Consider the following 26,393-nt stretch of genomic DNA (forward strand, 5'->3'; position numbering starts at 1 on the left):
GCAAATGAAGCACCCGGGTATTGACCCACTCACTGACAAGTCCAGGCATGGTTTATCCTGCCTGGATGGAAATGTTGCCAAACATAGAGAGTCGTGTCATCAGCGTAATTGGTAAGCACTGTCGGTAGAAATCCGTTGAGCGGGACGTCGGGTCATTACATCTGCCTGAGTCAGGTCGCACCACCATTACAGGGGAATAGACAATTTAATTCATATTCCATTCATGTTATAGCTGTAGAATACCTGTGATCCAAAGCTGTGCCAGCACACTGATCTGCACTGTTGAGCTTTAAGAAACTATGACAAAGGGATGACTCTGTTTTCTGTATCTGAGTAAATGTAAATTTTGATTTAAGCTAGAGATTTAATGTTTCTCTTGTTTTGGTATTTAATCAATATTCCGCAGCAAGCTGTTTATTTAAAAATATAAAAGGATATAGTCAGCGTAAGCATCTGCAGACTGTGACACAATTTGTGGACATGCACCTTCCCATACACACATATACACAAACACCCCAAACTGGAACATGACCTGCCAGACACATATCAACATTTAAAATCGGCTATTGCGATACTGAACAAATAATTTCTTCTAAGCGCGTTATTTTCACAAGAGAAGCGGAATCGGCGTGCCACCGCATGGCAGCATTGTGATTGGACGTCCATGTGTGTGCACATCTATATTAAAATCAACTCTGCTGTTCGGATAGGGCTGATCAAAATCAGGAAGAGTGACAATTTCTCCCGGTGCTAACCTCAGTGTATGTGCTTTGTCTGAGACCGACAGATGAAGGGGAAATGACGGCGGGGGAATAATACAATTTCAATAGAGAAAACGAGGAGCAGGAAAGAGAGGAAGGGGAAAAAAAACACAAGCTCCCATTTTTCTTTGAAATTTCACTCATCTTTAACAATCGATGAGGCATCAGGTGGAGACATCTTCCTGACACTGGAGGTGCTGAGGGCCGTTCTGCAGTGCTGATGGTTCATGGCCTTCATCCAACATACCACACACATGCATACGTGCACACACTTGACCGAGGAATACACACCATCTGCAGATGCCCCACCTCCCCCCTCTGCCCCACTCGGCTGGTGCCTTGGATCAGTGCTTGTGTTGTGCAGCACTGTTCCGCCTGGGAAAGATCTCGACTATCAATCTCCGAGCTGTCAGCCCCACTGACCCACCGGACCCCGGACGGCTCCTGCAACAGAAATCAAACGGGCCCTTCCTCTCTGTAGTGAAAGTCTGTTGCTGTCTTGTCCCGCTTTGAACGTTACCCTGTGAAGGTTGATTGAGTGGTCTAGGGGAAAGATAAAAAAAAGAGGAGGAGGATAACAAACAAGCAGAGTGAAAGTGAATGTGAGATGAAGCTCGGCAGCGGCGAGCAGAAGACGGGCAGCTAATTGGCTGCTACAAGGAGGCACATGACAAATGAATGCTGATAGCGGGGCAGCAGATTTTACATCGGATTTAGTGTTGGCACGTTATCTCGCACTTAAAGCCGACATGAAGAACAACAACATCTCGCAGTGTTTACGAGCTCAATCGTCAACAGCTGCCCCGCTGTAGCAAGACAGTCCTCGATAAAATGATCTACTCCTCCCCGGCTGCAGTTGAACGATCTCTCTCTTTATAGATTAAAATTATTTACAGTTCAGGGCTGTAGCGTCACTTTTCACGGCCGCCATTATTCTCCGTTTTATATGTGAGACCCCGGTAACTGCGAGGGCTAGACACCATAATCTGTTGTAACAGACAGGTTCACGTCGGTTGACCTTTTAGCGCTGGCATCACATGCATATTGCGCGTGGGGTCTCGCACCTCTCCGCCAGAACCTCTCTGTCTCTGTCTCTGTCTCCCCCCTGCTCCTTCCCTTGAATTCCAACCTCTTTCTCCTCCCTCCCTAAAATCAATGCTCATCGATTTTTTCTGCACTCTCTGAGGTGGAGTCAGAAGAGGGGACAAAGGAGATAAAACCACAGGCGAATTGCTAAAGTAACTCCACTGTACTGTGTGTCTCAGTGTGTGTGTGTGTGGGGGGGGGGGGTATTATCATCACAGAGGAGTAAGATGCTGCTTTGACTCCATTTAAAAGAGCTGAGGAATAAAAGTAAATGACGTCCTCGGCAGGAAAACTCTAATAATTCATGTGAGGTGACTGGCTGCCCTGTTTCATAGCAACGACATAATGATGCCAATCAAATATACATTATAATACAAGGGACTGAAGTGACTTGAACAGCCGGCAAAGACGTCAAGTGAGCAACTGTTGATTATGTTCTTGATTATGACTGAACAGTAAAAGCTGGGATATCTGACTTTCATGTGTAGAATGGAGAAGTTGTTACCGGCCTCCTGGTGAGTCACCTGCTTGATCAGAACTAAAGTACTAATGACTTTCTGACCACTTACTATGGAAATTAACTAAATACTAAAATGCTTAAGGACTTTACAACTTATACTCCACTACACATCAAGGTAAAAAAAATACTACATTATCTGTAAATAGCCTAACGCTACTTCTGCAATAGTTACTAGTTACTAGTTTCACATAAAACATACCATCATCTTCAAAACAAACATTCGGTAAAATCCCATTCAAGTAGAAATCCATCATCTCAATAATAATAATACATAGAGTAACATCACATATATGAAAATACAATTTTGAAAAATGCTTCATTATGGTATTGATCTCTATGTATTTGTTTGTATTTTAAAGCAGGATGGTCAATCAAATAATTTATTTATTGATTATTTGATTGATCATCGTGTGATTATTTTGCAGATTTAGATTTTACATGTAAAACATAACATCATCTCATTTGAGACAAACTATTCAAATGAATAGTCCCATTATTCCCTCGAGATCATTAATTTAACTTTTTGTTTTGCGTTAAGACAAATAAATAACCCAAAATCCACTTTTCACCCGAGCAGCAGATGTGTTTCTGTCGCTGGAGGTTAAGGTGTTAAATTCTGTCAAGTGGACGCCGTCTTCCATTACAAACTGATCTCAGACGTGCTTGCATCTGCAAATCCAAGCTCCTGCATCTCTATATTCTGCAGCCGGGGAAAAGCCTCAAATAATAATCCTGCTGAGAAATTTAGAGCCGCTCATGTACCGCACAGCCTTGAGGTCTCAGATAATATGCAGTCGGCAGCAGCTAGAGAAAACGCAATAGATCTGTGTGCTGCTCGTACACTTGGTTTCCAAACTCCAACTGGTTCTAAACAGAAAAGAGTTTGGATATTTTAGCGTTAGAATAAAAAGGCCTTCATAGTTAGTCTCAAGCTGCTGAAGTACAAATTGTGACAAACCTGGACAGTCTTTTTAATTGGAAACTGAGGCTTGACTGGTTGACTGGTTTGACTGGTTTCACGTATTACTGGCTCGAGGTGAGATTAACAGGTTTTTCTCAAAAATCTGATGTTGTGATACAATAATACACAACTGTGCACACTATACCTTTGAGATTCTATTATAGTTGAAATGCTGCACAAGTGAGTCCACATAAACCAACAGTTTCCATAACTGCATGCGCGTATGAGGTCAGGCTGAGGGCCGATTTGTTAGAGAAAAGCTCCCTCTAGTGTAAGAACAAGCACAACTCAACACAAACAGTTTCAATATTTTTATTCAGATTTTTTATTTTGTACTTGCATGGCTAAACATAGTATATACACATTTGTCTTTTGGAGAAATTATAATAAAAAAGTGCATATATATGATAAAAAAAGAGAAATAAATTAACACAGAAGACTGACACTGATGAACTTTAAACTACTGAATTAACAGTTTGCCTAACAAATAAAAATAAAAATAAGTACACAGAAATAAAAATAAACAACAAAAATGTAACAGAAGACCTACTGGAAAATTATGTAAAACAAAGAATCGCCCTGTTCAAATAATGCAGATTTCAATAATATCCTCATGAACTTAATACAGCAAGATGGCCTTAATAAGAAAATAATTCACAATAAATGCAACATTGTGTATTTTACAAAATGCTCCAGAACGATACATTACAATAAGAACAAGTAAAAGATATTAAAAAAAAAGGTCAAAGCAGAGACGTGCTGTGCATTTAGCACTAATGTCCTTAATGTAATCTTTAAGAAAAAAAGTTTCATGACATTCATTCATTCTACAGCTCTTTAGTTTCTGTACCATCCAGATACAAAATAACTGTTACAATTTGTTTCCTTAAGGTTCCCGTAAAGTTTCAATATTATCAGTTTGTAGTGTTTACATTTGACAGATGTCCTTGAAAGCCTTGTCTATATGCCCTAAAAAATACATATACATTTATTAAATTTAAATTATTTTGAGTCTTTTGACTTTATCACTCAACAACCGTCCACCCAGTGTTGCTATTGAACCACAAAATCTACAGAAGAAACCTAAATCAGTGGCTCAAATGTTTGTCTCACCTTCAGTGGTTATTGCAACTTTGATTTAAGTGGTCAAATATAAAAAACAGGTTGCACGTGATGGACTTCTGCTGAGAAGCCTGTTTGCATTTTAACAACTAGATTGATTGTTTTATCCCCAGTTCACAGAAACAAACGAGTGGCACCGTTTTAGATCATTTAAAAGTTTGCTGATTAACTGCCTTCTTGGAATAAAAATCAATAAAAATCACATCATGATGAAAACAACTGATGTGGCATTGTCATTGTTCATTAAGTAGTGTAATATAAAACTATAAATTTGCTTTCTTTCTTTATTGCATTTAGCCATTTATATATATTCATTTGTTTGAGTTGCCTACATAAGAGACCGACCACATCTTTGACGCAGCCGTTGTTCTAAACAGGTTCACAAACCGTTACCACTGAAGTGAAATAATGGAAGGCCTTTTCACAATACATACATACATTAGACTATGCAGTAACCGCATAGAGATTATCGCATCCTTAGTGTTGTCTCTGCTGGTGTACAACAGTAAAAATTTAACATCTTGTCAACAAAAACAAAGAGCGTAACCTACCAGAGTAGTAGGAGCACCCAGAGAGCACAGATCAGCAGAAATAAACAAAACACAAGATAATGAGGAAAAAATACACATACAAATTAAATGCTAGAATGCTATAGGAAATGATGGCATTAAATAGATTTCCATATAGGCAAGATTTTTAAGTTTTTTCCCTTTATCGGAAAGATGAGATACTTTACATTTTCAAAACATACGTAGTTGTGTGCAAATGAAGCGGTGGAATATACCGGCCATGCTCTGCCTACTACTGTACACAGCTGCAGACTCTTGCATAGTCAATGAAATGCATGCAATAGCGTTTTCATGCAAATACTGCTTTCCCTTAATCATTATCAACTCTGTACATCGACAACGTGTAAAGTGAGTAGCTGCAGTGAGGGGAGAGAGTGGAAAATCGTGTTAAAATGCTTTTCTGTTACATCTCGCATTGATTTTTGACATCTTGTTGTGACAGACACGCATTTGGAAGAATGGAATGGAAAAGTACTCATTTGAAGCACGGTACTCGTCTGGTTTTAAATGGGATTTTGAGCTCTCAAAATCAATCATATTGCAGGTTTTGGTAAAACCTCAGCTTCTCTGCTCCAACTGATGCCCATCAATCAATGAGATGATTGCTGGATTATTGCTTTACCACTAGTATGTTGGTCGAAGTAAAAATCTTAGAGTAGGTTTTTGTAATGATTAAAAGCTACTGGTTGGAAGGTTGCTTGTCACTAAATGAATGCATGTTGCTGTATCACAATACATATAGACATTCATATTATGCATACAATTTAAAAGAACTTGGGCTGCACAATACCACAGAGTTGCTACAGTATGAGCTGCCCGCAGTGAGGTTCTCAAACTGCATGTCTAATCAAATTTTACAAGCTGTAAAGAGGAAATCTTTAAGAATGCTGTGGCTATAATCAAAACTCTTATGGATAAATGTGAAATGGTTGGAAAACAAGGCAATAGGCTGCAGCGTTCAGAATTCAGTCCTGTAAAGGAACAGGGTCAAAAAGGGTTTGGTTGGAACTGGCTACTACGTTTGACGTTAAAACCAGCAAACGAGAGTGAAAAACACGAATTACATAAAATAGTCCTGCTTTGATCCAAAGTGCCATGCACGTGTTCCTGATAGAGTACAACGTATAAAAGAGCAGCTATAGGAAAACCACTTCAATTGAACAATAAGTATCATTTTTACGGTGTATGAATTTTTAGACACGACATACACAATTTTATTGTCAGTTGTGTTCCTCACCTAACAAGTAACCTGACTTAGACAATTTATTATTTCGACCCACTGAAATGTCAGGTTTGTTTATTTCGATTCAATTATTTTTCAGAAACTTACCAAGCTACAAGCAGGAGTAAAGAAAAACATTATTTGTTTTCTTTACACATTTTCAGCAAACCATTTCTGAGTGGAATTTGAGTATTAAGAGTCATCACACTCTTACGTGCTAAATGACAGTTTGCTGTGAATGTTTCAGTTACAAATACTACGTTTTCCTTTAGAAATTGGAAGAATTAAATTCGCCAATCCATCTTTTGCAAGTCACCAGACATAAGGTGAAGTCTCTACTTGCACACAGAGACTTTATACATCCTGAGATGTAAAATAACAAACTAACTAAATGTAGTTTCTCCAAGAACAGAACGAAATCAGCTAAAACTCTTATACAGACCTTTTAAATAACATTCTTAATCTTTAATTGGAGTGGTATTTCCTCTGAAACCATCTGAGAACTAATGTAAACCTGGTTTATGCTACAGAGAAACAGCTGAGAGAAATACTGCAGATTATTTTTACTCTAAAATAAAAAAAACGCTGAGTAATGACAAATCCACATTCATTCACTTAAAACATCCACTATGCTGGTATCTACTGTATGAATATCACAATTTATTCTACAATGGTAAAGCTTCAGATTCAGGCCAGAATCATTACAGCCGAAGTGAAACTAACCTGCTTCTTTCATTATACTGCAAAATTAGCATTAGCCTCGCAGCGCCTGATAGTTGATAAAATTCAGCCATCGTGTGATTTTGGACGACTGCTCGCAGACGACACAAACAAAGATCTACAATGAACTAACTGGCTCATTATCAACATGTTAATTACGCCTGATAAAGAAAAGAGAAAGAAGCTTGGTCCTCTCCGATGAGGTACCACAGGTTATTATGATAAACCCTGCCAACAGGTTTCTGGCTCACTGATGTTTACGTGGTCACAGTTCTGAACATCGGCATTTGAAAATATGTTCATTTAAGAAACATCAGTGCCAGAACAGCAGTGGTCTGTTACAGCACCAGGAGGGATGAAGGGATGACCCCTGAAACATTGAGATGAATGTACCCTTTTACTATTTCACGCCTAAAGGCCAGTTGACTCTTTACTTTACGATATGTCTTGAAATCGTGTACAGACAACATATTAAAAATGAGATACTTACATTAAGTTTGTGTGTACGTATGCGTATACTTATATATATGTATATATCTATAACTGTTCAGGGTAAGAGGAAACTACTTTATCTATACAAAGTGCAAACAACACAACATTCCTACTCAGTGATGCATACAGTAGTAGACTACTATGTTGCCAAAGGCAATTATTTGTTTCCATGTACAGTACTGAAAGGCGCTTGAGATCATTTTCATGTTGCTATTGGAGAGGAAAATAAGTGGGGTTTATACTATATACATATGTCAATATCTGTACAGAAACATGTTTATAATTATATATATATATATATATATATATATACATACATTTATATATTTTGCATTTAAAGGGTTTCATTCCAAAACACCATCTCTTCTGAGGAAAAGAAACACACTCAACTTTGATAAGAATCTAATAAAATACATTTCTGTCAAAAAGGTACTAATATTAAACAAAGATAAAGTTTTGCCTCAATTTTTCGTACCAATCCTAATTCTTGTTCTGGTCTAAGAGCTGATTTTACCTGTGTACTCCACAAATTGTCTTTTAATGTTAACAATAAAGATTATTATTTTTGTACTGCCATTCCATATTGATCCTAGATACTCTCAAGACAAATATGAAGTAAACCAATGCTATGAGGAGTATTGAGACAGTGTGTGTGTTTAGACTGCAGGTTTTAAAACGATCAATGGCCAGTTTGATCAGCTTAAACAACCAATGGAAACTTCATGAATGCTTTGTCACAAGTCTTTCGGAATGAAACTCTTTGTGTGTGTGTGTGTGTGTACTTGCATTTCTATCTTTGTGAGGACCTGAATATTTAACCTCATGAAGTGAGACCCTTCGTGTAATTGTATTTCTATCTATGTGAGGACCTGAATGTTTGACCTCGTGGATTGAGGACATTTGGCCAGTCCTCTCTTTTGTGGGTTAAGACTTGGTTTTAAGTTAGGGGTAGATTTAGGGGTAAGGGTTGAGTTTGGGTATTTAGTTGTGATGGTTAAGGTAAGGGTTAGGAAATGCATAATGTCCTCACAAAGACAGAAAAAAAAGTATAAGTGCATTTGTGTGTGAGAGCGTATCAACTGTTTCAGTATTTGTCCAGAGACCATTATCACTGTTGTGGTTCTCTTCCCACTGTTTTTTAGTTTGCATTATAGAGGAGCAGTGACGTTTGGGCATCGTCAACCAGCTACTTTTTATCTCACTCGAAAAATGATTACCTTTATCAATTAAAAAGATTTTACTATACAAGAAAAACTGTGGATCGCTGGTGTGTACAAGGTAAAACTGTCTCTCATCCTATCGTTAAAAGTGCAAGATGCCGCATTTCAAACCAAGGTTTTCTGCCTGAATATTTTTCGTGGCTATAACAAAGATCTTGTCTGAAGGAAGATAATTGGATTTCAATTCTGCAATGGGGGAATTCTGTCAGCTGTCAAACAGGCTTTGAGTGCTCACGATCAAACTGGTTGTGCTGCACAGCTGAAGGTATATAGCATGCTTATGTAACATCCATGCCAGAATACATCTATCACCCTGCCAATTCTTAAAGGTGTAACAGGTACCGATACAAAAGTACTCCAATAACTCGAACTGTAATTTTACCAGGAGATTTAGCCACCGAAAATGTTTAAATAGCTACAGTGCTTTTTATTGAGTTCAGCTATAAATACTCCAATGCTGTTACCAAGTAGTCCTCTATATTCAACAAGAATGTACACAACCACAACATCCAATGTGTCTCTTAACAAATACATCTGATGCTCTCTGAGACGTAGGCACAAAGAAAATAGCTGCAATATGTACGTTCAATATAACTACAATGAGTTTATCATTGAGGCCTCTGTGTTGTACGTGCAGGAGATTGCATGCTAGATGACAGCTTTCGGGAAGATGCCATCCTTTCGAGAGGCTTCTTCCCTTTTGAGGGCGACTTGAGACTTACGTCAGAAGTGGAAGACTTGGACTTGCCTACATTTAGTAGAGTGCGACTGAGAGAGCTGGGGGGCTTGGAAGACTCTTTTGTCTTTGACTTAGTCTCAGTAGATGTTGGTGAAGACACAGCATCTCCTGCCTTTCCATTCTCAGCAACGATTTCCTGGGCTTGACCATTTTGCTTGCACGACTTTTTAGCAAGCAAGGAGCTTTTTCCCAAATCAGCCGACCGGCGGCTTTCCCTTTGTCGAAGGGCGCTCTTGAAGAAAGACAACCCTTTCTCCTCAGACTTGCTGTTGCGCTGTAGGTCTTTGGTGGACACGCTTGGTGAACGCAGGCTAGTGACAGAGGAGCTACTGCTTGAACTCCTCACGGATTTCTTTTCAATCTTGTTGCTTTCCCCACTCTTAGAGAGCGAAGAGCGAGCTACTGAGCTGCCTCGGAGATTGTTGACCAGAGGGCTAGTGTGCATAGAATCTCTGCTGTAACTCCTTTCCACCAGTCGTTTACGACTACTCAGAGTGCTTTTCTCTGCGACACTGGCATTTTTATTTGCAGTTGGTGAGGGAGAAGCTGAGGACTGAGGTGTGGATCGGACACATGGCTTATGTTGCGGCGTTGCGTCTAGAGGCTGAATTGCTACCTTTGTTTTGGAGGGAGTCCCATTGGGTGTTGAGGTGTTTTTCTTGGCGTTTACACTCTTTTCTTTAGTATTGCCCACCTTCTTGCCTTTCACAGGTGTGCTGGAAGACGTCTCAGGGGTGGAGGTTTTATGGGTTGAGCACAAACGTTTTTTGGAAGTTTTCTCCTGCTCCACTTTGCTGGTGCTCTTTGTGGAGCCTGTGGTTTCAGCCTTAGAGGCAAATCCTCCAATGCTGCTCTTTCGTTTCTGTTCTTTGGAGGGCGTCGCTTGGGCAGGTAGTATGTTTTGGTCTATAGCTGTAATCTGGTTGTTGTTTTCAGTTGGCTCATTTTTGGTGCTCTTCTTTTCCACTGGAGTGGGAGCCCTGCAGTACACCATGTCTAGGAACTGCTTATTGTTGCCATGGTCACTTAAGTTGCTCTCCATCATCGACAACGGAGTCCTGCTGCCAAAGTAGCGTTCATGTCGACTATAGCTGCCAAAACATGAAGTGGAAACCTTGTCATCGCAGGCCTCTCCTATCCTCTCTAGAGGAGGCGAGCATCGAGAGTCGAGGGAGAACCGTGAGGGCGAGTTGGATCTCATATGAAGCTTCGCAGAAAGAGACCAAGATGGTTTTACCCCACTGTCACTGAAGGCTAAAGGACTAGCGATGGACGACCTGGAAGACGAGCTCTGATGCTGAATGCTCCTCACAAAAGGGCGGGCCGAGAATCCACCTAAAAACAGGGAATTATTTCAGAAAGAACAGACTATTTTGGATCTCAACATAAAAAAAGGTGGTTGCATAGCTAAATGCATTAAATAAATCAAATGTATTCTCTATTGAGAGATCTGTTAAAGCTGCAGATAAACACCAATTTGCCTGGCCAACATTTGTGGGACTATACTAACCCTGTATTCTGGAGGGTTACATAAAGCCTACATTTATATTAACCACAAACAGCAGATCAAGCCAACATCGGCCTCACTTTGTAATCATTTTGAGATTTAAGGTTTCTTGCTCTGCAGAGCGCGTTGTTTTGTTTGACTTCTTCTATCTCACACTTTTGTTGTTGTTTTCTCTTAATCTCTATTCTGACTTAAAAAAAACAAATACTGCTATCTTTGAATACCAAGAGAAATATTTATTTTAATCATTTAGGTCTATGACAAACGGTCTGCTATGCATATATATATTTTCTTTGTTTACCTAGTTTCTAAATAAAACTTTACAAACATCTAGCATTACCTAAAAGATGCTAGACTAAAAAGCCTAAACTTTCAAATATGGGTCAGATTTGATAGGAGTGTGGTTTTTATATAGAATGTAAATGAAGCAGCATGATAAAGAAATAAACATTCTGATCTGACAACTGTAATACAATATGATAACAACAGTTAAAGGAAAAAAAATATCAGCATCTGTCTTACCATCATCCTCACTGCGTTCCACTGGAAACTCAACCGACTCGGCCAGTGAAGCCAGAGAGGTGCGTCTGGACGAGGCTCCAGAGGCCAAGCTGGCAGGCCGGCTGCCAGGCAACCTGTTGATCCAGTGGTCACACAGGGAGGAACTAGTGGAACCTGTGGAAAAGACAATTATTTGAATTGTTTAGAGCCCTGATGAACCAGTCTACTTAGTTATTTTATTCAGATAATATGACAAATGCTCTATGGACATGTGGTAGCTGATACATTAAAACATACATTAAAATTATAATAGCTAAGAAACAGAATAAGGATTTATGCTAATTAAGACAATTATTGTTCCCGGGCTTCAAAGCACAATGGAAATACACCACACTAAAGAACATTATGTCGTGTATTCATTAGACTAAAACATGTTGGTATGTGTGATTAAAACATAATGACAGGCTTAGATTGATGATGCCTGCCTTTTGGACTCTTTCTCAGATAGTCAGATAGTCCTCCAGACAGTTATCTTATTTACTCCCTAACTTTTGCGTATGAGCTTTGACCTGGGGAGTTGTTTCTGACCAGCTGATGTATGGATTCAGAGGGAATGTTTTTGAGTAACTTATCTTCGTCCTCAGACACAAAAATGTGCTATGTCTAGTCAGAAATCCCATGTGGGACCTGAAGTCATGGGTGGAACCAAACTCCCTATATATGTGTGCTTTCGACCACTGCAAGTCAGATTTCACTATTGGCTGTGTGTCTCCGGGTATCTAGATGCCCGTCCCGACCTGTAATTTCTTGTAATAAACTTTGTTACACTGAAAGTACTGGGTCCTCGGAATACTTCCTTCATCATCAACAACTTCTACAACATCATAAACCTCTCGGCTGCATCAAATATACGATAATTACAATGTTAGGTTCTCTCTATTACTCCTCAAAAAAGAAAAACCTTTTGCCACAGTGTAATTTTGTATTGTTCATGCAAATCTTGCATTAGAATTACACTTAGCATTCATAAAGGTTTCATTACAATATGAGTGGGCACTGACCAGCAACAGAGCTGTTGGCCGACCAGGAGGGAATAACTGTCCTCCTCTGGTAGAAGAGGATATAGGCCGTCTGCTGACACACGTCATCGTCAGCTACTGGGGTAACCTCACTGTCATCAAAGCAGTACCACTGACCATCAATGGAGTTCTTGCAGTAAGCTGTACACAAAAAAATTGGATGATGAGCAAAAACTTCATGATAACTTTTATATATCACCTTTAAACTGCTACAACTCTGTATTACCAGTGTAGTGGCCTCCGTGCATATTCCCATGGTGGTTGCACACAGCATAAAGGTCATAAAGGTAGTCATCAGGGTTTCTTCCCAGGCCATAGGGTCTCCTCCATGGCGACCAATGGGAAGGTAAACTCCAGCTACTCTGACTCCTCTTCACCACATGAGGTGCCATGTCCATGCCCATCAAGGGGAACCGCACCATGTTCTGCATCTTTACCCTCCGGTCCCCCTCCTTAGAGAAAGCACATTTTAGGTTTATTCCCAAAATAAGAAATGAGGTTTGATATCTGTGACCATTGTGCCAAAAATGTATTTGTTGGTGCTGTAGATATTCAGAGGGTCACATTTTGATTTATTTAAATGAGCTGAAGTACCTGTCTGAATCTCTTGAGATGCAGTATGAGTACATCCGGCAGCGTCCACAGGCTGAGCTTAATGCGGCCCTGCTGCAGCTGCTTGCAGTGCGGACAGCGCCAGGCATCGTCTGGGGCCAGCTGAAACACACACACACACACCAATCAGCAGTCATCAAGGACGAGCTCTGACCACACTGCCTGTAAAAGGAGGCCCCAAGTTTTCCACTTGCTGCTCTCCGGTCTCCTCCAGAACATTCACAGGCGAGTTAAACCACTATTTTTGTGTAGGTCCATGTTCAGAATCCAAACATAGCATAGTCAAATAAGTCAAATAAATGGTAAGATCCAGACAAGTGAAAGGCTTTTTTTCATTTTTGTAGAATAATAATAAACCATCGGGATGAGACTTGAGGCTATACTTCAAAATATACCACTGATATATGCAGAGGCCATGCTAAGATTAATTTAATCATGTCAAACTACTGACCCTGCAGTAATGGGCCGTGTGTATTAGTATGCATGTACCAGCTGTAAGCCTGATCGAAATTTTACCTGCTCCTCCTTCGTGTACAGCTGAAAGCACTGAGCGAGGGTGCAGGCCTGCGGCTGGTGATGATGTTCTCTGTGCAGATACACACTCTCAGCATCGGGAATGTACTCCTCCTCAGTGTGTCCAAACAGACTGTGGGAGTATGAAGCACAGTCATCCAGTCATTCAACAGCTTAGTCATGTGAGGATCGTAGGAAACTGCCTTGAGATTTTGTCTGTTTTCCTATTTCTAAATTATTGTTTTAAAAGATTACAATAATGCAGTTTTTTCTATATAGTAATACTTTTGATAATAATACTGTGACACTGTGAGATTTGGGTAGTGCAGAAGCGCTAGATAGGCTTGGAAAGGCATCGTAGACAAATACCTGCATAAACATTAAATTGAAGAATGGTTGTGAGCTTGTTCAGGCCGCCAACTCGAGCTGCACCGCTGTAATCATGTGACATACCTCACTCTCCACAACCCTCTATAATACACACCCTCCCAATATGGCGGTCTATTTAAGCTGCAAAGATTTCCAATAGCTCCCTTTGCTTGATAATGCCTCTGCTACCCTGCATCCGTATCGATGCCTGTCGGGTCAGTCCCTCCACCACCCCGGCATCAACCTGTCGACTCCGACGAGGGGATTAAAGATCAAACTCTCTAGGTTTTGCTGCAGAAACCAACATTTCAAACATGAGTTGTCGCACTGAACTCTATAAATGAAGGGATTTGATCACGAGCAATATTCTGCACATCTCTGCCATGAAAAGTGTTGTCAAGCCCTGACGTCTGAAGAAGAAGTATGCATGTGTGTATTAACCACACAAAGTAAACAGCTTAAATGAGGGGATAAGAGCAGACGTGTTGATTGTGTAGGTGGAACTGCAGACATTTATATTACGAAAGCAAATTGTGTGAAGGGAAAATAGTGGGAGGTACATTCAAGAGCTTTCGAAGAGGGTGAGTCTTGTAAACCAGCCTTTGTTTGAGGTGTTGTGACTTTGTCGTTTCAGACAATGAATCAGTGAATGTTGAAATTTCTATTTTATTAAAATGTTGCCTCACCTTTAACTTTAAAACTGTCTTTAACAGAGAGGAAGGTGCAGTGACACATGTGCAACCTAAAGTTTGTGACTGTGGCAAGTAAGAAGTGTGGCAATAAGCAGTGACTAAATGTTGAGAAACAGTTGTGAGGATTGGATGACGATGATGACATGTTAAGGATTAGAATTTGGCAACATTTTGGCTTTGTGATGTCGCCGACTCTTTGATGTTTCTCCTTTCTCTATCATGGCTGACGCATATTAGAGTTAGGCCAATGGACACCAACCATTACGATTTTGTGGCCAGCCTCGTGACCCCCCCCCCCCCCCCCCAAAAAAAAGCTGTTAATGTCAAGACTCAAGTTTTACAGCAGAAAACTTTGACTTCTTTTGAAAACAGCTCTGAAAGTTTATTCATGGAATAGGTGCAGAGTTTTTAGGTTAGGTGCGGCAACATGACTGCAGCACAAATTTCTATAAATAATAATTTATGTGACTTTTTGTGACTATTTCATATAATCAAATGTCTATGATCGTGTTGTGAATATTTGTATTTATTTAATGAATTACGTTTAATAAAATTACAATAAAATAAAACATTCACTTATACAAAGTTTTGGGAATTTAATATAATGATCCCAATGTAGATTAAAACAAACAACTGTCCAAATGCAGCTTCCTATAATTGTGTGTAGATGAAAAAACATTAAAGACAGACAAATGAATCATTGTCACTCACTAGTCCTTCGTCTCTTTGTCCCACTCTACCACTATCTTCACATGTGGTGGTCCTCCTTGTCCACAGGACTTGTACGCTCTGTGACGGGAAAAAATGAAGTTATTTCGGCAGGTGAGATTTATAAATTGGATTTTATACCTTCTGTCATTTATGTCACTGTGGGCAGTGAAAAGCTCTTTGTGGTTGTGTGCCTCACAATGCACGAGCAATTTAATAACGGGTCAGTGTCTGAGAATTTTTAATCAAAAATGACCTAACAAAATGACATGATTCGGCTCCTGTAAAAGAACTGACAAAAACCATTTCTGCTGCAGTTTCTTTTTGTAGTTATTTGATTGTATTTATAACAGACAATAATGTAACAGACATAATGATTCAGTTGTTATGAAACCGCCTATTGATCGTTTATAGTAATGAACAAAACTATGATTTAACTTTGATTCACACACACCTTTATGGACGAGCAATGTTGGAACTTGCTCTTTTATTGGGAACTTATTTGGGTCATAGGCCAAACTTGCTAAACTGGCGTGTTGAGAAACTGTCAAGAATCCTGTTAGGGCATGTCATCCAAGCAGGTCTCTGAGAGAATCAGAACTAACGTGAGTGGATATAATTGTGACCTCACCCAGTTACTTTGCAAGATTATCTCATCATTTGTGTTCACATGTAAACTGTGCTCATGTGTAAACAGTGTTTGCTTTGTTTTGAGTCAACATCATTTGTGCGGAAAAACGCACAGAATGGAGAGGAAAAGTTGCACTCCAAAAAAAGACATTTAGTTTTGCTTAGGTTACTGTACTACTCCACCACAAACATTCAGACTTCACACACTGGTGTCAAATATCTTTTTGCGGCTTTGTCTGGCCACATCACACTGGATGAAATGTCTGGCTGGATCTGACTGAGCTGTTTATCCAGCTTTTCAACATGAATGGAAATTAAAAGTATAATGTAACTAGCCTGGGATTTATGATATCAAACACTCTATGCACATACACATACTATGTTAGGAGAGGTAGCATGTTTGATTGCTTTAAAATTAACTGCTGTATAACCGTTTGGTCAAATCACATAAAATATCCAAACTGACCTTTCCACAGTTGGGTGACACAGTGGTCGCTCATCTTGGGGAAGGAGGTAGGTTATACCAACGACGCCAACCACCCGAAGACTGAAAGGTCCCACCTGCACAATGAGACACCATTTAAAAATAAAATCTGTGAGACCAGTACATATGACAGAAATGGCATATTTTTTCCATTCAGTTTAGGAAATTGCCTGTTTGTTGCTCCTCTACCTGAATATAGACCCCAGGCCTCAAGAGATGACGCATTTTCTCCAGGATCTCTTTTTGGAGACCGTCCCAGGTCACAGTGCGCTCCATGTACAGTACAAAAGGCAGGCCGAACCTAAAACCACACAATGCACAAATAGAAGATATTAGTTTGTCTTCTATGCTTTATTTGTGTTATATTGAGAGCCAAATCTTTATTATTTACAGGAAAAGAAAACTTTACAAAATATTCAATATCAACATATAACAGAATGTATTTTGATTGTAGTACCTCTTTCCTTGGTGACCAGTACAGGCTCTGTTACACACCAACAGGATAATTTTTTCTGGTCCAAGGTTTTTATTGGGTGATGCAGTAACAGGAGTCATGGCCCCCTGCATGAATGATGAAGTCCTGCTGATTTCAGTCCCATACTTCAAGTTGTTGTGGTTCAGGTTTGCAAGGAGACTTCCTGTGATAAGATTCAAAAGGCAAGTCTGGTAAGATTCTGTTCCAATAGTGTCATTTGAAAACGAAGAATATTTGCGAAATATGACGAAAGCGTCACCTCTTTTTGTGCGTAAATTTTCCAGTTTGAATGTCTCTGGTGTCTCAAAGGCAAAGATGGAATCGCTCTCTTGAATGATCTCCAGATCATCGTCATCATCACAAAATGAACGATGGAAGCCATCAAAGTACATTTCAGTCAAAACAAACTGAAAAAATAAGAAACACAATTCTAAAAATATATACAACTCCAATAAGAAATTGCTTTCCCATTGTTATTCCAAATAAACACAGACATCTCAAGATCACTTCTTATCCCACCTTGGCTGTCGGTGACATTTACTCTCATGGCGTTTTACACCCTTTTGCTTTTCATCAATGTTAGCACTCAGTCGTTCCTGCCCTCAGGACAAATGTGTATATAAAATCGTTTCCTCTCCAACAGTGTATTGAACTCGCTCTAAGAGAAACCTAGCTTTATAAGAAACTGGTGCAGCCTCGCTGTGTGACTGTAAAACACTCTCACTGTGGCAGACCCTGAGCTAATAAGTGATAGAAATGTCACCTGGTCCATTGGGATCTTGGTCTCACGTGACACAGCATCTCTGAGGCGATAGACGGTGCTGTTGAGGGGAACAGCAACTCCAATCCTCATACAGTGAGAGTACTTCCCCTGGTAGACCACTGTCACGTACAGGGGCCTGGCAAAGAGAGGGTAATCATTTACTAGACATGTTTGGCTTATTTTTATTATACTGTAACCACAATGACATCTTGACATATGCTCTCCAAAACAACAACAACCATTTTGTTATATTTCTTTCCTTTTTATCACCTGCATTGCACAAAGCCTGAAATGAACAAACTGTTATGTTGCTTTAAAAATTCTGTTAACTGAGACTAAAAATGGTCCTTGGTCGCAGCAGTGCCCAAACATTAGTCTGGTGTGTCCCTGTATTTGATCGAGTCACTCATCACAAGTTATAAGGACCTGAACAGTACTGAAGTTTACTTTGACACATACTTAAACACATTGAAAATGTGACAAACACACTACGATGCAAAGCTAAAGCTCATCTAAATAATCACCATCCTGTTTACTGGGCTGGTAACATATACCCTGTGAAGACTGAGCTGCAGCAATTTTTGTAAACAGAACCAGAGAGTCTGTTTTATTTATTGTTTTGGTTGTCTGTGGTTAATATTCATTTAAACATTCTAAATCATATTCTCATTCAAATGTCAGACTGAATATTATTTAGAAATAGGTTAATTGCTCTTTGACAAAGTGTACTAGCATGATTATGCAATAATATAATAATTATACGCATCAGTGGTTTAAAATAGTTGGATAATAATACAATTTATCGCAATAACTTCTGGGAGGAAATATTGTCCAACAAATTTGTTATTGTGACAGACCTACATAACTATTAGGGAAATCAGTGGTGATACACAGCCCTTAATATGTATATATATACTGTCAATCAAAAGGTATAATAGGTGTATTATTGTGGAGCAAAAATGTGCAGTGAAAAATTCTCTCCAATGTAAAAAGTTAGTTTTACATTGTGACTGGGCAGGGTAAACTGTTGCTCCCCCTACACCCTCAACAACAAACCAGGTTATATTCTTCCTTAACGACACACGCAGAGGTTTTTGCTTGAGGTCCTTGTGAACTTGTCAACACACCCCAACACACACATCAATGGAAGGTGTCACCTTGTTGAAGAACTTCTACACACTTTGTTTGCTTATATAATAGAAAAGGAAGCAGAACAAACATACTGCACATTTTTGGAAAGCTGTAGCTCAGCTCAGGTGCGCACTCACCGTGTGTGTGGGAGTGGGATCGGTAAGGAGATGCAGAGGAAGGGATCGAACGTATTGCTCTGCTTTTGGCAATGTGGGCAGGTTAGAGACGACCTATTTGGAATATAAAATCACTTACTATAGCAAAATACCATGGGCATACTGTAAAAAAAAACAAAAAAACACAGGACTTCTGCAGGCCAAGAAACCTACCTGTACTGAGCCTGGAACAGTTCTTGTACGAACGAGCCAGCAGAGAGAGGTAGAGAAGGCTCGTCTATGCTTTCATCGTCTTCTTCAATAGGGGGCTGAACAAACAAACAGGTTTTATGAGTCGGATTTAAAAGTCATGAGAAAAACGGACTCTCATGTTTCCTAATCTAGCATTAAAGCCAGAAACCCTTCACATACTCTGTTGTTTTTCACTTGTACCATTGAACCAAGAGGAAACAAGACGAGGCAAGTCTGGTTCAACTGCACTCTGAGAGCAAGTCATTCGTGAGAAACACTGAGTCACAGAAATTATTTGAACACCTGTGAAATAAAATGCAAGGCAGCAAATTACAGGTGTGTGGCTGAGCAGCGACTGAGCAACTTGGGAAAAGTATTCATTCATCAACGCAACCACACACAGTCAATGTGTTTGAATGAAAAACAGAGGATAAGAGGAGCCTCCAACAAACGCACACCAGTCATCTTTATTCACCTTTATAGCGGGCCTGCTGTTGGGGTTGACTGTGTTGAGGTCCTCATGCACTCTGTCCAGCAGCCACAGCAGAAACTCCTGAGCATCGTGCTGAGAGTTCCCTTTAAACTGAGTGGCGTTTTTTGACACTGCGTTCTGCAACAAAAGGTGCAACACAAAGGTTACAACGCCTGCTAGGTTACAAAAAATGTTACATTAGCAGCAGCAGGAAATGTGTCATTGTCAACATGCATTTCCACAGATATTGAATCAATGTGAAGAGGCACTAACGGATGATTTTACAACACAAATGTCTTATCATGTCTTACATCCACAAAGGGGCTCCTGTGAAGAATCATGATGTAGATATTGTGTTTACCACCAATGGCATTTAAATAAATAATTATCGTTAGAAATTCTTTTACTGAATTTACTTAACAAAAATTTGCTGTGACTGTCTTCTCTGATTCATCGACTTAACATAATTACTCAAACTGGTATTACGCAAACGAATTAGGTTGGTTCAAATTAAAGTTAACAAGTTAGATTTACCATAATTGACAACTTTGGTTTGAAAAAAAAAGTTTGTGTCACCTGAAGCTTTTTCTTTTAACAGTGTGCAATGACAGTTATTTTGAATGACCCACTTGTGACAGCATCTTGCCTGGTGTGATCAGTCATGCCCTTCTTACCTTGAAGTCTCTGCTGTGCTGTGGGGTGTATTCAAACGTCCATAAAGCCCGCACAAGTCCAGACAGCTGCTCCGTGACCTCTCCTTTGGCCAGGGGTCCCTTCCTCTGCAGGTGTAGGCCATTAGTCTTCGGTCTGTCCCCGTCCTCCCCCTCCTCGCCTTTGTAGTGCTCCAGAACCAGGTACTCAGCGAAGAGTTCGGTGTTGCTGAGGCACTGCAGGATCGCATTCATGAAGCAGGTATTCCCGTGGTTCTTGAGCCCTGACACTCCGGGGACCCTGTCTCCGGACAGGAACCCCCCCATGTCCCCATCGTCCATGGGCACATCTTTGCTCCCAGGTTTGAACGTGGAGAACCCTCCATCGTCCTTGTCATCCTCTGCTTGTACTTCCGATCCATAGTGGGATAAGGCTGTCAGGGTCCTCAGGAATCTGCTCATGAAACTGCCCACGGATCTCACAGAGCCTCGCCTGAACAGCTTCTTGCTGAAGCTCGACTTATTGTCCTTGGTGGCTTCTTTGCAAGACATGATTTCTCTGTGACAGGCGAACAAGTCAAATGTCTGTGATGCGCCGGGCGAGATCCATCACAGCGGCTCCCACATGCAGCTCCATCCCTGAATGTTTACACAGCAATAACGACGACGAGGTACCGTTAAAGACGTGGAAACTAATATCAGCTTGCGGTCACATTTTAATCAAGGTCTCCTCTTATAACGCAAACACGCAGCAGATGTTTCTTTTCACTTGTAAATTAACGTCAGCATCTCGTACACCGCAATGTAGCGACTGCGACCAGTTACGTAAAAAGCGTGAGCATTCCTCCTATCGGCCGCCAATGTCGGAAATTACCTTGTTCCTAGCGGTTCAACTTCCTGCCCCGCAGCAATGAATCAACATCGGATCTGTCGAAAGCGAAGACAGCGGTGTAAGCTACCCGGGCTAATGCTAGCGCCAGATACAATAACAAGAGCCGCAGAGACAGCGACAGTCTCCTTCAGCGAGCGTGTCCGCGTTCAGCAGAAACAGAGAGTCCGCCATTATGTGCACGTAACTCCAGCTGAAGTAGCGACCGAGTCCGACGTGATGTAAATCTCACATTTCTCACATATTTGGAGGCACATTCGGGATAAAATACCACATATCGTTTTCACTTCTTCTTCTTTTTGTTGTTTGTGTTGGCAGCTGGTCGGCGAGTTTGCCGCTACACAGGCGCCCCCTATTGGGCTGGAGCCAGAGCAGCCGCCAGCCCTGTGTTATATTATGGACATTAAAATATTATATTATATTATATAAGGAGTGCATACTGACTAAAGTCCCAGTATAAAGCTGTAACTTTAAGAAAGTGGCACTTGGTCACCAGAAGCAGGACAGTCCATGAGTATGAATATCGAAACATACAAATAAAACACAAATTAACCCAAAATACAAATATTAAGGTTTTATATTAGCATCACAGAAAGGCCTCTAACGGTTTTATACTGTAAATAGAGTGGGTCCTTGTTCTAATTTTGCATTGCAATCTTAAACTTATTTGACTCTAATTATGTGCCCTGGAGTTTAACCTATAGGACGCAAACATTTCTCTGGCTAGGACAGCCTTGTTCCCATTATGAAGTGAATTGTAGAAACTGAGGATTTACATGCACCACTATAAAACAAACGTGCAGTATCCTGCGCAGTAAACAACTTTTAAGACATTCATTGCTGCTTTTCAAATGTAGGCTCTATATCAATTATCTAAAAAGGCAACCACACGTGCTGTATAATAGTAGAGGCAGCCACAACCTGCCCTGAGTCACCTTTTTCTTTCATATATAGCTGAATAATTTGAGTGAAACTGTGGGAAACCAGCGAGCATCACGTTTTGAAGCAGTTTCAAATTTTTTAAATGTGGTGATAATGTGGCTCTGGAAGACATTTCCAAGCTACCTGAGGTTAAATCGAGGATGAGAATATTACAAGAGAAAAAGAAGAAAAAAAATTAAAGTAGGGGGCAAACGGTATAAAAATAAAGTTACTGGGATGGCTCTTTGTCAGTTCACTCCCCTGCCTGAGGGAGGCACAAGAGTCATGAGAAATGAAGAAGAAACTGAGGGAGAGGCTGTAGACTGCATGATCCATATGTACAAAGAGGTGTCTAATAATACCTGAGTACCTCATACACTAATATTTACACGTACTGTGTGTATCCATGTAAGATCATGCTATAGTGAGGTGTCCTGACATTATGTTTGTAATATGTGACTATGACGTGTTAATGTGATACTAAATCATTTCAATGTCCACATCTTTGCCCTTGTGATTGTTGAAATCACAGGATATTGCTGTCTTGACGCCAGGGTACGTGCGATGGACTCGAAAGGGTGAGAGCTTTTTAATCAAGATGAATCATCCTTCTGAACAGACATCATAACAAGTTTCCTATTTTCAGTTAAGTGTGTGGAGAAGATGTAAATAAAGGAGGAAATACACCCACAGCTATCACACGGAGAGTTGGTCTTACTAATGCCAAATGGAGCTAATTTGAAAAACAACATATTGATTTTGCACTTCTTTTTTTAAATCTATCTGCGGTGGAACATTATAGAGACTCCTCTCCTCACCCAGTAAATACAGAACAGGATTACGTTTAGAAATTTAGAAACAATTGAGTGATAATATAAGTCACAAAGTTAAGATATTTTACTTATTAGGGCCAGAGCACAGACAGACAGTGAGGCCCTATTGAAATTGTAAGGATTCTTTTTTTTTTTTAAGGCAAATGAATTGGCAATTGACAATTTCATAGGGCCTCACTGTCTGTCAGTGACTGTCAGTGCTAGGTCCCCAAAAAATTTAATTTAAAGTAAAATTAAATTGAATTAACCTAATAAAATAAAATAAATCATGCGCAGTCCACTTCTGCGCAGGATTAATTAATTTTTATTTATAATAATAATTGACGGGCAGATGAACGAATCGTTCGCCTCCCGACCGTGTCTTCAGATCAATGTTTCGTTCTTCTGCCAACAGAGTCTTCGGATCAATGATTTGTTCTTCTGCCGGATACGAGTCTTTGGATCCTTTTTCACGTGACCTGCATCCGCCTATGCAAGAGTCCCAATGCCTGGCCACGAGAAAATGAACGAATCTCTCTTTGAGAGGACTTGTTACTCCCGAGTCCTTGTAAGGATTCGTTCAAAATGAACGAATCGTTCACAAACGACACATCACTACTGCTGCGCCAGCTCAAGCTCCCACTGCTCCAACTGCGGGGCTGCGCTGGGGAGCTGGGGCTTTCGCAGCCAAGCTCACCGGGGGTGAGAGGGGCGGGGCACTCAAAACAGGTCAATCTGAGGAGGGCTGTTTTTGACATGGTAAAAAGGTGCTGTTTTAAATGATCCTTGTGGTATTTTGACAAAAATATGCTACAGACATTTCATTAAAACCCCAAGGAGCCATATCAACTGTGGTAAAATGGGCACAATATGTCCCCTTTAAATTTGTTACCAGTGTCTCAAAATAGTGTTTTTGCAGTTTCAGCGAAAAGTAATCACAGGCATGTGTGTGTTGGTGTGTGTGTGTGGGTGTGTGTATGTGTTAAAACATAATGGAAAAACAATATGATAAAAACATGATCCTGCCAAATTGACAGAAAAACTTAGTCCATAAGGTGAATATTGTCCACCACAATCCGAGTGGGTGCATTTTTTTTAACCCGTCAGCACTTCTCCAAAATTCAATTTGCATGATTAAAACCATTGAGAACAAGATCATTCCCTCTGTACGCTGCTTTGTGAAGCCCTGACTTCTGATGAACACGCTGATGAATGTGGCCTTTAAGAGTATTCAGAAAATCACCTGTCGAAATAATGCAATCACAGCAGATGGAAACAATAACAAGATGCTGTGTGAAATTCACATCTCTTCACTGCTGACAAACATCTCTCATATTCTCTAGAGAGAAGAGAAAAAGGGAGGGTACTGACTCGCATCTTCAAAAATAAGACAAATGGTTACTATAAGTGACTGAATAACCTTTGAATGACTGAGAAAATGCATTGACTTAGCTGATTGGTTTATAAATAACATAATATGTATAAAAAAAACATTAAAAAAATAAATAAAATACATCCTCCTCGGTGGTTCCATTAAGTCATAGGACTTCAGGTCGAGTGAAAGATTCAAAAGTAGCTTTTGTTTTCCTCTGGCGTAACAAAATCTTTCGCTTGTTATTCGCCGTCGACACATCAAGCAGCCGGAGCCAGCTGGGGAAGTTCTCTAATGACGTGACCATGGAAACAAGGCAAAGGGTCGCATGTGTCTTATCTCTCAATATGGGAAAAGCCTTCTGCTTGAATTTGCTGAAAATGATGTCAAAGCATATCCGAATCAGAGTTGTTTTTGTATATTTTTATTTTTTCCTCAGAAGTGCATTGGATAAGGTCTCTGATGTAATTCTCCAGACTCCAGCTTTGGACTTGTTGTCAGATTATTATTTTTTTTGTATTGACCGCCTCTCATTTGAAGCCCAGGAGTCTGTCTCAATCCGAGAGAATTCATTCTATTAACCTTCTTTTAACTTTGTTTAGTACGAGATACAAGACAAAGTTGTAAATAAGTAGCTGAGGCTGTTTATATCCCACCATTACCTGATGAAGGACCAAGTATTGAAGAGCACTGGCTTTGAACTGAAAATCAGTGGTTATGGGACTAATTGTGAATAATATCTTCGTGTTTACCCAATGTACAACTGATACTTTATACGTTTGTTTTGACCTTCACAAAAAGGCCCAAAACAGGGTCTCAACCTTTTCATCAATCTGCAGTTTGCAGCAAGAATTTGGCCATTGTTCGCATAAACAGATTTACTCCAATATAACCTGTTTAAATTTGTAGTGCGTCCCCTAATGAGTGCTTCAGAAATTCCTCTTATGTAGATCATGGGTAAACAGTGAGAAGGGAACTCCCTAATCACCGGATGCTGACAAGCTTTGACTTTGTTGATGCTGATGAAGGGATCCCTTCCAGCTTTTCGCTTGGAGGCGACTGCAGCTCCAATTATAATGGTCACGTGTGAAATCATTTCTGTGCTTGGAGAGAGACACCTCTCCGCGGCAAGCATGTAATTAATGCTCCTGTGCCTATTTAAAGCATCCGTGCACATTCCCTTCCTCTCGTGTGTCCTAACGTGCAAACAGACAAGTGAGAAGGTGGCCGACACTTCCTGTAATACGAGGGCTTCGAACTGTGCATCATCTGGTCTTATTTGCATGTGCTGTAAATATTACTATCAGAGTGTCATTCCACCAAGGACTGATGCAGGACACATTGTCACAACAGGTATCCCAGCCAGGATTTTAGTTTATCTCTGTATTAATTGGATTTACCATTTCAATGACCTTTGATTTACCATTTTAATTACCTTTCATGTACTATTTTTGGTTACCATGGCATGCTTATTAGGTTATGGTCTTTGGCGGTAACACCGTGATTAATGGTGGACGCAGTGTAAAAATAAAACAGGCTTTTGGGCAGTGACATTGTCTATTAACCCACATTTAGAGGTAGTACAATGATTTATATTTATGACATTCAATTATTCAACCACATTCTAAAGTAAGATAATATTATTAATGATGATAAATTTGTTTATATACAGGTATATATATATTGTAACCTACATTTTTAGATTTAACATCATCCTACTTTTAATGCATCTCTCTCTTTATTGTCCTTAGTCTCACTTTCCTGCTCTGGATGGATGGAAAGATCATTGTTTACCCTTCTTTTTGTGATTATTGTTAGGGTTGTTATCCAACGCTAACATACAACGAGTGACACTATGTAATCTTTGAACTGAAAATATACGAACTTTGTGTTTTTTCTGTTCAGACTCTTTTCGATGTAAATTCAAGGACTTCCTGTCTCCTGAGTGGTATGATTACATATATGTAGGTCCCCTTCAAGTGTTTCTTGGAAATACTGGCATTGCTCGTGTTGGAGCTCATTAAGCAGAACAACATGTACACTGATGTCAGTGA

The 26,393-nt window shown here is 40.0% G+C and overlaps 1 protein-coding gene across 2 annotated transcripts; it reads right to left on the reverse strand.

Annotated features, from left to right (window-relative positions):
- Positions 1 to 3,624: 3,624 nt before the first annotated feature.
- Positions 3,625 to 21,549, reverse strand: usp31 (ubiquitin specific peptidase 31). 2 transcript variants are annotated; one of them, XM_053442954.1, is made up of 17 exons: positions 21,220 to 21,549; positions 20,370 to 20,984; positions 19,699 to 19,833; positions 19,206 to 19,300; positions 19,014 to 19,106; positions 17,746 to 17,881; positions 17,242 to 17,389; positions 16,965 to 17,145; positions 16,697 to 16,808; positions 16,490 to 16,584; positions 15,397 to 15,474; positions 13,628 to 13,757; positions 13,094 to 13,213; positions 12,726 to 12,951; positions 12,482 to 12,640; positions 11,442 to 11,594; positions 3,625 to 10,747 (listed from the first exon to the last, which is right to left on the reverse strand). In XM_053442954.1, the coding sequence occupies exons 2-17, from the start codon at positions 20,895 to 20,897 to the stop codon at positions 9,282 to 9,284; spliced, it is 3,855 nt and encodes a 1,284-aa protein (XP_053298929.1). In that variant the 5' UTR covers positions 20,898 to 20,984; positions 21,220 to 21,549; the 3' UTR covers positions 3,625 to 9,281. The 2 variants fall into 2 exon arrangements, with proteins under 2 accessions (XP_053298929.1, XP_053298928.1); XM_053442953.1 differs by having other exon boundaries at positions 20,370 to 21,549.
- Between the last annotated feature and the right edge of the window lie 4,844 nt (positions 21,550 to 26,393).

The sequence above is a fragment of the Pleuronectes platessa genome, chromosome 16 (genome assembly GCF_947347685.1).
Source record: "Pleuronectes platessa chromosome 16, fPlePla1.1, whole genome shotgun sequence".
Lineage (NCBI taxonomy): Eukaryota > Metazoa > Chordata > Actinopteri > Pleuronectiformes > Pleuronectidae > Pleuronectes > Pleuronectes platessa.